This window comes from Lytechinus pictus, chromosome 3 (assembly GCF_037042905.1).
Source record: "Lytechinus pictus isolate F3 Inbred chromosome 3, Lp3.0, whole genome shotgun sequence".
Classification (NCBI taxonomy): domain Eukaryota; kingdom Metazoa; phylum Echinodermata; class Echinoidea; order Temnopleuroida; family Toxopneustidae; genus Lytechinus; species Lytechinus pictus.
The window spans coordinates 72572968-72585494 of record NC_087247.1 but is presented as its reverse complement, the minus strand read 5'-3'; the positions used below and the strand labels follow the sequence as shown (position 1 = coordinate 72585494).

General features: G+C 36.1%; 1 protein-coding gene across 4 annotated transcripts in view; it reads right to left on the bottom strand.

Moving 5' to 3' along the window:
• LOC129256732 (G2 and S phase-expressed protein 1-like) overlaps positions 1 to 12527 on the bottom strand; it is a 38947-nt gene that overhangs the window by 6431 nt on the left and 19989 nt on the right. For 2 of the 4 annotated variants that reach the window (XR_010293184.1, XM_054894900.2), the window contains exons 4-9: positions 11681 to 12458; positions 11175 to 11247; positions 9959 to 10171; positions 9065 to 9203; positions 7361 to 7567; positions 341 to 641 (exon numbers count right to left, since the gene is read on the bottom strand). Coding sequence is in view for 3 of the 4 variants with exons in the window: in XM_054894900.2 (XP_054750875.2) it covers positions 341 to 641; positions 7361 to 7567; positions 9065 to 9203; positions 9959 to 10171; positions 11175 to 11247; positions 11681 to 12458 (1711 nt within the window). In the remaining variant the exon portion in view is untranslated. Of the gene's footprint in view, positions 1 to 340; positions 642 to 7360; positions 7568 to 9064; positions 9204 to 9958; positions 10175 to 11174; positions 11248 to 11680; positions 12459 to 12527 lie in introns of all 4 variants that reach the window. The other 2 variants (XM_054894899.2, XM_064097687.1) reach the window with 1 other exon arrangement.

Below are 12527 nucleotides of genomic sequence, written 5' to 3'. Positions count from 1 at the left end.
AGCACACATACAATCATTTTTTGCAGCTCTACTACAATACAAATCATTCATGATTGTCTCTGAAATCATCATTGAGGTGTTAGCACAATAGAGTAGTAACATATCTCAGAACATTAAATTCTTGGTTACCTCTTGCAAACTATAATGAAGTGAAAATGTGTCATGGTAATCAATACTCAACATTATGTCACATATTTGGTCTTGTAAGTAGTAAAATACTTCCAAGAAACTTGTCAAAAAAATTTACTGCGTTATCTCCATGCATTTCAGAACGATGATATGAAACATAAGAGGGGGTAATTACAAAGAAAGAAAGTTGAATTATTAATGAAATTCATACCATTCCAACTGAAGGTTTGTCTTTGGGTGTTGCAAGTTTTGTCACTGGACTAGACTCTTTGACTGGTAGATTAGTCCTTGTTCTCAATACATTATCAGGAGTGGGATTCTTTTGTGATGTAAACTCTGGTGAAGAACCTGTTGCATCAGGATGAGGGATGATATCATCTACCTGTAAAGGTTTGGTGATATCATCTGGACCATCAGGAGAAAGTTTGAATTCAGGTGGAGTCTGGAGGGGACTGAGTAGAAGAGGAGAAAACCTTGATGATTCCTTCCGGGTCACTTGGGCTGATTGTGGTCTGTAGGGTGATCGAACAAAGTTAAGTGTTTTATCAAAATATTAAATTGGTAAATAATTCTTAGGCATGCTGGGATTTGAAATCAAAGTAAATTGTTATCATCACAGATATACATAGATCAACCTGGTTCTGTCATAGTTTAATTTATATCCTACATAAATTAAATCCTATATGCTGATTGGTTTAAATAGCATCATGTGACCAAACATATTCTCACTATTTTGCGATAATGTCGAAAATGAAACGCCCTCCGAAGAAAATGTGCTATTCCGTGACGTCAATGATGGAATAGTCAACTATTCCATCATTGACGTCACAGATCATTGACACAGATCATGCAATCTCTCTGGCGCATCGGTCAGCGAGTTGACTACACCAGGCAAGTCTCGTCAAGGGACGGCGCAGGCACAAATCCGCGTTCCGCTGAGCGCGTGGTTTCGGGAAAAGTAGATCAGTCTGCGCAGCGCATTATCTATATTTAAGTTCAGATTGAGAAAAGATGAACTACGTGTACAAGAGTAGATAGACTATTATTCCACCTTATTAAATGTAGGATAAAAAACAAATATACCAGGCCTTTATTTCAAAAGTATAGAGGGAATTACAATGCCAGTCCAACCTCAGAAAATAATTCCCACTATACTTACTCAAAGCCTAGTATATTTGTATCATATCAAATGCTATGAAACAATAGAATCTGAACTGAATCCCAAGTATGCAGAGATAAGCACATGTCTTCACATTCATGTATGTTTATTGTTTGAAAAAAAAACCAGTCTACCAGACAGCAAGCCATGCTTATTTTGCTTACTACTCAAGCAACACATATTTGTTCTTTATATATATATATATAGTCGCATGTCATCAGGTGGTCCAATTTCGCGAACAGGGTAAAAATGGTCAATTTTTTTTTTGACATGTCATAGGTTTTACCATTCTGTAAATACTGAAAATGTTTTAAGTCTCAAATACCTATAGATATTTTTCCTTAAAATTACTAATTAACAGCTAATTATTACATAGACGTCAATGCAAATATGAATTTTAAAATGTGTTTTTCTGAAATTGGACCTGCTGCACATAAAATGGTGTCAAAAGTTAATGTTCCATTGCATCAGCCTAGTATTTTTCAGTTTTAATCTTAACATCAATAATTAAATCCGTAACAAATAGCAAATAATTACTATTATTGTATGCATATTAATTACACTAATTGACTAAAAATATTTAATTTCACATTTTTGCCTCGAAAATGCCTGTCATTGTTTATTTGCTTGGCAAAATGACTACATCATGGGTAGAAATGTTTGTTGCAATGATACACAACTTTTATACTAAAAAATTATGTTTACAAATTAGATAATTTACCAAATTTCTCCACTTTACTAATTAATTAGGTTGCAGATCAGAGCTGACATAACACATGTATTTCATTCCTGCATATTTTCAGAATTGTCAATTTTTTATAACATTTTGTTGTTCCCTGCTTTCAAACTGCCGAGAAATATGAGGCTGACAGTCATATTACATACTCTATGAAGTTGTTAATTAAGTTTAATTAACATTTTATCAAACACCGCATCCACCGGCTCCGCCACCCATTACCCGTTGCTATAGTGTTTGCTCCTGATATTGTATTGATATAATTTATAGTAATATATTTAGCTTATAGTTCTAGCTTTAAAATGAGATCTTACTCAATAAATTTGGTCAAGATGCTGTGATGTAGCAACAATCTATCCATGGCACCGTGTGGAAAATTGTTCATCCGCCACCCTTTTTGCATGTACCCAACTGAAATGTGACCACACACACACATATATATATTATATATATCTGCTAAAGGGCAGATAGCTCTGGGGAACCTTGATTTAAGCTAGGCCTACCATTGTTCTCTTCATTCATTTCTTCACAATATATATATAATATCTTTTTTATATATAAGCACTTTGATGGTCATTTCATTCAAATTTTTCATAAATTGATCATAACCAGTTTGAAATAATGTTTACTAAACAAATGGATTGCATTATAAAAACTTATGCAAATTATTGATTTATCTTTCAAGAATTTCTCTTATAATAGTATGATAGGAAGCAAACTACCTGGTAGTGTAATTGAGCAACATTGGATATCACCCACTTTGGAGTGTGGGTACTATCACTTGATCATGTGTGCATTACAGGGCACATGAGAGTAATTCATCCGCGCGCAAAGCATGTCGGACAGGCGTAAGTAAAGATCACATGACTTGATTGATTAAAACAATTCATTAAAAATAGACAAAATGTTTGTATATCAAAATATAAATGATAGAAACAATGTCGTGTTCATGCTCTTTCATAATTAAGGCCTTTGGGGAGGCTAGACTGCATTTTTGTATTTCATTTTAATTATTATTACCCACAATGCATTTCGGGATTTTCTGGCAATGAACTGGCCGAAATTATAGTTAGTCTTATTTCAGGCCATTTAACTTTTAATTGAGCTGGGCAAGTACCTGATTAACATATCAAGTTTTAACGTACTGTTAATTGTGACTAATTTCAGTAAATTAAAGCAAAATCTATTGTGGGATTGATTTTTGATGATTTTTTGATGAGCTATGATTTAACATGTGAGTGAATGGGGGTTTGTAATACTCATGTGAGCCCTACACTGGTGAAAATCCTTGGTTTAGCAAGGATATCATATTCTACCTTCTGACAATAGATGGGGCTGTTCAAACTTCCATGCATATTATATCGGACATTGATATAAATCAAAGGTACCATTCTGGAGCGTGCACAAAATGTTAGCAACGGTGGGTCTTGGTAACTTAATATACAGCAGTGCCCCTGTTCTAAAACTTCGGCCCACAGGCTGCATGACGAAAGAGCTCCGTTTGATAACACTATACCCCTCTTCTCCAAGTACGAAAACCCTACTGCCCCAGGCATGCAATGTAAGTATCAAAACACCTGTTTCTTGACCTCGGTCCGAAGATAACACAACAGCCCGAGTGCGGTCCGGGAAAACATCTCGCCATTTTTTATTCACTTACTTTCCTTATTTCGAGGTTGATTTTCTTTGTTCGAAATTGAAAATGGGCTAGCATTGAATTTCTGAATACAATATGCCTTTGAAAACGTGATTAAATATCGAATACAATAATTTAATTCCGAAGGTCCTTCTACAGGCAGAGAAGACTTACGTAATAGCACAGCTGTTGTTTATCATTTCGTCCTTGGCTCAACGCTCATAATCTGGCCTGTGGGGATTACCTGGCCAAGCGGGGTTGATCAGGCGGGTGTTTCATAAAGCTGTTCGTAAGTTAAGAGCGACTGGTGATCATGTCTTGCGGTAAATGGTACAATTGGCGATGATCACCAGTCGTTGTTAAAGTCGCTCTTAACTTACGAACAGCTTTATGAAACGACCCCCAGGGCTTGGAAATGATGTTTTAGATTTTCAAACGCAAAATGGGGTGAAATACCGCAGTTTGCAATCCGAACTGCGGTCCGTTCCCAAACGGGGGTAAGACGTAATGAATGCAGCCTGCAAGAAAATGTAGTGTGGCCTGCCCGAAATTTCAAATGAAACAAAAAGAGACGATTGATAAAGGAAATATATTGATAATCGTCATCACTGAATTTCATATATGTTTGTCATTTTGCCTCCGACGAAGATTCTGCTAGGATCGAAAGCTTAGGCCCCTTTTTGACTTTCTAATCACTGAATTTCATCATGATTGTGATCATAATAGCGAACATTGTGTATTGCAAGGGCAGAACCTTTCCATTTTACTCACATAGGATATACCGTAGGCTTTTTTAGCCCCCTCCCCTCGACTTTTTTCGCGACAAATCTGTAACTGGGAAAAGATCAGCCGCAATGTCTCATGATTTTTTTCTTTCAAGTCTCGCACAATTTTTAGGACCAAATTTGCAACGTGGGGGTATGTGGTTTCCTAAGTTATGCAAGATTTCGTAACTGCATGCCAGACCTAAAATTGCTCAAAAACGTGATTTCATGTATAAATCAAATGCAAATTCTATATGCAGCCAATATTTCATAAATGTATCATTATCTTTTATTTTAATTGATTAAAAGCAATTGAATAAATATGTTATTTATGGCTGAAATAGTACATCGCCGTCGATTTCAATTAAAACAAGAGTGTCGTTAAGGCGAGCACATAATAGACCCGCCTGTAAGGCGGAAAATGGAGTTATTGGTCAAGCAAGAAAAGTGGAAGGTGGCGACTTCACCTCTGACCTTCTGACCTCAAAATCAATAAAACTGCTGGGATCTATGCAGGGATTTTTTTTTTTTTTTTTCCCGGGCTCCATTTTAAATTTTTGTCAAATTTCGGGGGCTCCATTTCTACCTTTCGGGGGCTTCTTTTTGCATTTCAATGGCTCTTTTTAAATGCTATTTTTTTTTAATTTTGAGGAATACCTGTTCACTTATTAATGAATTATTACTTATTGTTTAATATTGTATGATTTTTAAAGTTATTTTTATTTCATGCTTAGAATCTTAGATGTGGGTGTGTGTGTGACTGTGAGTTAGACTTGGATATAAATGAATTCAATATCTAATTTCTACTCTGTCTATTCCCGGTGGGTGTTTCATGACAATTGTCAGCACTGACTAAATTGTCAGTGCTGACTATTTTAGTGAAATCCCTGCTTTTGATTGGCTGAGAAGCACTGGCCTCTGACTGTTACTATGGTAACTGTTGGAGAAAGACATCTTGTTAGTGCTGACAACTTTCATGAAACACCCACCAGTACAATAACCTGTAATACCATGTAATAAAGACCCACATACCCTAACTTTTGCTGAAGTTCTTTGAAAACGCAGATCTCCATGAAAATTGCATTTCTCTATGGGGGAGTCTAAATTCGGTGAGAATGTATTCATTAATAACTTAAATATACTTGACAATGTAGAAATCATCAAACTTTATTGGCAGATTTGAATAATATACCTGAAATGTAAACTCTGTCTGAAACAGAAAATCACCGTCATTGAGGCCTTTACTGAGCGAATTGTCCCCCAGAGCTCTGGCAGAGAGACACAGCTCAGACTGGCTAGCTAGTATAAGCGCCAATGCGTGCGTGCTTGAGCATCCCGCCGGCCTTGTAAAATAGATGGAGGTTTCTTTGATGATTTATTGTCTGATATTTACCTAATCCCCGAGAAAAATAAAACGAATGATTTTTAAGTTATAAATAAAAAAAAAAGGTAAATATTTTGGATGTTAATAGGCCGTTTTGAAAAGCAAAGCCGAATGACCACTCACCAATGCTAGGTTACTAGACTCTGGGATTTATTTCCTGTGTAATTCGAATTATTTTATCACAGAATTGTGATATCTGTAGGGGAAACATGTGCATTAGAAATTGCACATGGTGGTAGTCATAATGGACCCCTATTCATGCAACTGTTTCCTTGACCGTTACAGAAAAAAAGACGCAACTTCGGAATTTGAAACTGTGCTCCTCGCTATTGTCAAGGTTTGTTCATGATTTTGGATGATTTTTAAATGGTAAGTGGAGCTCGAGCATATGGCGCTAGGGGGCCGCTGAGTTGTTATCACTCGTCAATAATTTCGGGGGCGACATTAAGATTTTATGTCGCCCCCGAAAGCATGGTTTTGGGTGATTTCGAGGGCAACTCTAGGCATTTCCGTGGCGAAATCGCCCGCCGCCCCGTGTATTTTTGTCACTGGATCTATGCTAGAATCATACACACCAAATTATATGAGCCTAGGTTAACTTACACTGAAAATATCGCGTTTACAAGGACTGCAGAATGGTAAGATAAAAACATGTCAATGTGACCTTGACCTTTGACCTCAAAATCAATAGGCTTCCTAAGATCCATGCTAGTATCACACACACCAAATTATATGAGCCTAGGTTATCTTAAACTGAAGTTATCGCATTTACAAGGACTGCAGAAGGGTAAGATGAAAACATGTCACTGTGACCTTGACCTTTGACCTAAAAATCAATAGGCTTCCTGTGATCCATGCTAGTATCATACAGACTAAATTATATGGGCCTAGGTTAAGTTAAACTGGAGTTATCGCGTTTACAAGGAAAAGTTAACGAATGGACGGACGGACACCGAGCGTGAAACCATAATACGTCCCGTCTAGACGGACGTATAAAAAGGGTCGGAAACAAAGAAATACAAAAGAATAAAATAAAAAAAATACATTGGAAAAAAAAAAGGTATTGCCATTTTTTCAATAAACATTTGATAAGATTTCTAAAAAACGTGTATAGTATCCACTTTTCAATTTCACTTTTAGATTTGGTCAGGGTCTTTAAATTCTGAATATAATCTAAAGATCTTCTCACTCCATTTCAAAAAGGTTAAAATCACTTGCAACTTTTATTGGAAATCTGCACTGTAACACGATGCTAACATACATGTTCTGTCCCTTAAAATTTGGGTTCATTACTGATCACTTTTTTATTTAGTTAATTAATTTTTTTTTACTCAGTGGCCCATGTACTTAATTTCCGAAAATTTGTGGCCCTCAGCGAAAGATAAAAAACACAGGCAATAGTTTTACAATAAAAGAATATAGCTTCAATCACAAAGATGAATCTTTTGGAATCTTTGTGGTTTATATATATATAAAGACACAAAAAGGTCCTCCCCTGACCACTATTTTAAATTTCAACTTGCCATTTGAAATGAAAGTACATTTTTTTTACCTTGATATTGCAGAGGGTGCTGCCAACCTACTCCCTGGTCTGGTAGTAGTGCTTGCTCGTCTATTGGGAGTAGGGATACCAGATCTACGTCTAGCTGATGCAGGACCAACAGAACTAGGGGGTACTGAGATGCTGGTGTGTCTAGTATGTGGGGTACTTGGTTGAACAGGAGTAGATGGTCTGGGTAAAGATGAAATTGAACTTCTTCTGCAAAATGGATAGGATCACAAAAAAAAACATAAGATAAATTTAGTGAGAACAACTAATTTTTCATTAAAATTTAACCCATATCATTATCAATGATAATCATTAAATGACACATGCTTGCAATAGATCTCCCTCGCTCTATTCATAAAATACATATTGTACAAGTCAATAAGCACAATTTTAATTATTCAAATGAATATAGGGTACCAAGAATAGGGACAGTGATTTTCTGTAAAAAAAATGGCCTTTTCTGTTTTAGAAAATCTGAAAACAGAAATTCCGTTTCCCCGTAGACTTTGTGTACCGTACATGAAAAAGTGAAATTATGTTTACATTGAAAAGCAATAAGCATTGAGTAGCAATGTACTCGCACTGGTCAAAATCAGTATCTGCCACTGTACTAATATAATCCACTTCCATCGGATCTATACGAGCATGAAAAATATTCAAATAAACACATTTAACATGAATATATCCTCACCTTTCACATTATTAGCATCATTTTTAATAGGGTTGAATGATATTTTATCAATAATTTTGGACGTTTTGGACATCGTTTTGAGCAGTCAACGACTTTCACCTATCCGCCATTTTGGATTTGGGGAGTCCCAGCGAACGTGCTGTTACATCACTGAACGTAGAGGGCAGCAACACACGGCCGTGTTGCTGCCTTCCCTCTGTCCGTTGGTTATAATCAAACGATGTGTATTCGCCTTGATGCTTGCGCTTGTGAATGATTTTTCAATACGATCGAGTAATGGAGTTGAGAGCAGACACAATGTGTGGATTGTCATGATTCTATAGTGAAGTGAGATCGTTTTTTTTGGCCAGTTAGAATTTGTATTTTGTTGAGATTTTGGAGTCATTTCTGTTGCTGTTCTATGCAATTTGAGGTAAAATATGTTTTCCATTTGAAAAGGCCATTTCAGTGAATTCTGTCTGTTTTCTGCAATAGCGGAAAATCACTGTCCCTACAAAAAGCCATGTAGCAATTGTAATATGAATATCGAAGAGAAATTTCATAAAAGTTTATTTTATATTCTGATACAACACATCTCTCATGAAAGATGACCTAGAAACAATAAAGCTGTTTTAAATCAATACTTACATTTCCATATAGTTTGTTAAACAAGTTTGAGCTATTGGAAGCTTGCCATAGCGTCAAACGTAGTTGACAAATACTTTATGGTAATGCAGTCATGATTAAAATAAAAAAATACATGGAGTTGCCAGTATCATGAAACTACCAATTCTACTTGACTTGCAGAAGGCACAATTTTGTACACTGCTTTTGGACAAATTTTTGAAAAAAGGAAGAAAAATAGAATAAAAATGCAAGCATGCAGTGGTAAGTACCAAATGATACTACCATCTCTACTTGATGTTGTAGAAGGTAACCATGTATGAACATTTTAGAAGATAATAGAATAGAAATGCAAGCATTAAAGATTAATGGAGTACCACACCCACCCCCCCCCCAAAAAAAAATATATTTACCTTGGTGTAACTGCTCCTTTAGCAGGTGTAGTGGTCCCTCCTGTACCACTAGCAAGTAATCTCTTTGGAATCACTTTTTTCTCTTGAAACACCGGTGTGCTGGGTGTCACTGCACAAGGTGCTGCAACTTTCCTCTTGCCTTCATATCAAGATTTGTTTGATAGAGTACAAAAATGATTAGCAAAATCTCTGAAATATATAGCCATATCTTAGATTTCTATTATATAAAAACCACACTTAATAATTAATAGCAAAATCATTTGACTCAAATATCTGAAGTGAAATTATTTATGATATATACACAGGCAAACTTTACTAAAGGGAATCAGTTTCTGTAATATAATAATAATATTGGACATTTGTTGTGAAGATGCTTCAAGGCATCTTCAACCATTTCACCTTAACCAATGTGAGCGATCTCAATTTATGCTCCAGTAAACGACCACCTGCACTGGGAGTACAGAGAAGGCATATAAAGTCCTATTGAATACTTCAAAATACTAAAAATTAACAAAATTAGTTAAGTGCTAACAAAAGTATACATAGCATGTGATACCAGTATATTGTCACATGGTAATAATTCTAGAGTGTCTATAACCAGATTTTCTACTTAACATTTGGTCTAATTGTTATTAGCAAATGTACCATTGTGTCTAATTTTCAGTTCAGCTATACCCATTTCATCTAATATCTGCTTGGTATCATGATTACATATAAAATGCATAACCAAGTTTTCATTTGACAAAGAGAAAAGCAATAAGTATATGAAATGTAAATTAGTCTATCTGGGTATTTGACTAAATAACAATTAGACTGAGGAGGAATAAGACCAACAGTAGATCAAATTAATTAGCCTATGTGGCAAAGAACTGCTTGTAGACCAAGTGAACCCACCAGTACTAGCAACCTGAGATGTGGCCTTTTTAGAAGGTCTTGTTCCAGTAGCGGCAGCCCCAGAACTATCCTCATTACTAGCCCCAAATGTCATTGTTGCCTTCATAGGTTGAGGCTTGTTTGCTACTGCTCCAGTGGTTCCATTCCTATGAGCTGGTCTGTTGATTGTAGAGGGTTTCATCAAACCTATCTTCTTGGTAGGAAGTTTGGTAGCTGCTTTAAAAGTATTAGAATACATTTAAAACAAAAGTATCTCCAAAACCAAAGATTATTGTCATTCCTACAAGCCTACATGTAAATACACCAAGTTTGAAGTTGACCAGTTCTTCAAAGTTCAAACAGTTCTTGAATTATCACGAACATGATATTTTTTAATATGTACGACCTCTGCGACCTTTCATCTCCAGACCAATCAGATCATTGTCACCACAGTAAGCATACACCTTCCAATTTTGATACCTCAAATGGTGAACAAGCTATCACAAGAACACATGTATCACAAGGTATTTTAAATATGACCAACAGTTCTTGAGTTATTGCAAAAACAAGGAATTTAAGGCATATGGTGACCTCTGAAACCTTCAACCTTAGACCTTCATACCCCTTAAACTAATCAAATCAATGTCTCTCCCATATGCATAGATCATCAAAATATGAAGTTAAAGCTAAATGATAGTAGTTGCAGTAAACACTGATTTCGTGAGAAAGTCTGTAAAACCAAGTTTGAATATTACTATATCATCGTAGATCTAGATCTGGTACAGTTACATAAACTGAACTCTGTGAAATCATAAAATCTAAGCTGAAAAACGATCACACTGAAGATCGCCAACACAGATAGGCACACGTGGGACAGTATATTATTATTGCTGGAATAAAGACCCGACGGAAGTGCCCAAATCCGCGCTTATTTTGCTTATTTCTCAGCAATTACACAATTTCTTCCAGAATCCTTTGGCACATATTTTTTATTCATACAAACAGACACTTGGGTGGTCATTATATTGGATTCTGTAAAAAGTCATTTTGAGATCGTTACCAAAACTGGAATTTACCTTTAATCCATCAAAGGGTTCTTCAGTTATCACAAGAAAGGTGCACTTTAAGGTGAGCTCTGCAACCTTGAATCCTTGACCTCGATATCCCCATTGTCTCTCCCATATGCACACATGATAAAAATATGAAATCAATTCAACGGAAAGGAAGTCAAACTCACCTGTCTTGGTTTCTGAAGGGACATTGCTTTCACTCATGAAACCTGGTTTCTTCAGACCGGAAGCTTTAAGAATCTACACAAAACATTCATCATAGTGTTGTTAATTTAGCAGTTTGCCCCTTGAATAATAACAATGAAACTTCTTGTTTATTAAATAGTTACACAAACTTTAAGAATTCGAATATATGCAATATGTGTTTTATAGGGCAAAGTATAATGATCTCTGTAGATTATCAAATTATTTACCTAAAAATATCAAACTGTAGATGCATACCGGTAAGCCAAACTTCCATGAGTCAAATAAGTAAAGACATTTTTTAAAACACCAAAATAATGCAAAACATGTAAGTTTTTTAATCTTCAAAGTGGTCCTAGGTAAGTCCCAAAATATTTGTGAAGATTCTACTATAATGTAAAAAATGATAATCGAAATAATACTTGAAGAAAAAAAAAGAGAAGAAAATCGGGAAACATCTATAGGAACCTAGATTGTTGTATCATTTTACCAATTTCTTGACCAAAGGCTTCTGAAATCCACTGTTTGGAATCTTCTTGGTAATCTCTTGATGATTTGCTGTTCCATTCTTAGGTTGATCACTATTTGAAGCAGTGTCATCACATTTTCTTGTTGATACAGGATTTGGTCTGCGTAGTCCCCTAGTAGGTAGCATAGAACCCCTTCCTCTTGCTATAATACTCTGTGTAGGAGGTCGAGGCTGTAATACTTTGATAGGAGGATCTCCCTTTGGTTCAGGTTTTATACAATCAATGGTTTCTGCTGTAGGGTATGGACTTGGTTGATTTGATGCTACAGTGTAAGTACCACGCCTAGTGGGATTACGAATATCCTTTTTAACTGGACGTTTGAAACGCTCCAGTTCAGACATTGCATCCTCGTCTTCACATCCTGCATGCTTCTCTCTGACGCCCTGGACTACTTCTTTAGCTCCCAAATTCTCTTGGATGCAGTCCAGTGCAGGAGTAACACTAGATTTCCTTTCATTAGGCTTTTTTATAGAGGAACTTGAGTCAGATCTGTTTGAGGAAGATGATCCACTACTGGATGATGTGCCCTGCAGCTCAAGTGAGAGGGCCATTGCCTCTTTGAAGAGAGATGCATATTGCTCTGCTGTTGGTGGACTCATGGGTTTTTGCTCTGCAATGGCCATCTCTGTATTTGTTGCCACACACTTTTCTTTATGCCCAACTGGACCAATGAACACCTCATCCTCATCATCTACCATCTCATCCTCTTCTTGTAGATCAATTAACTTGTTGCCATGACTGAGAAATAGCATAGAAACAGAAAGAAATATATTTTATCATATCATAAGTCATGTACAGGTTGTAACA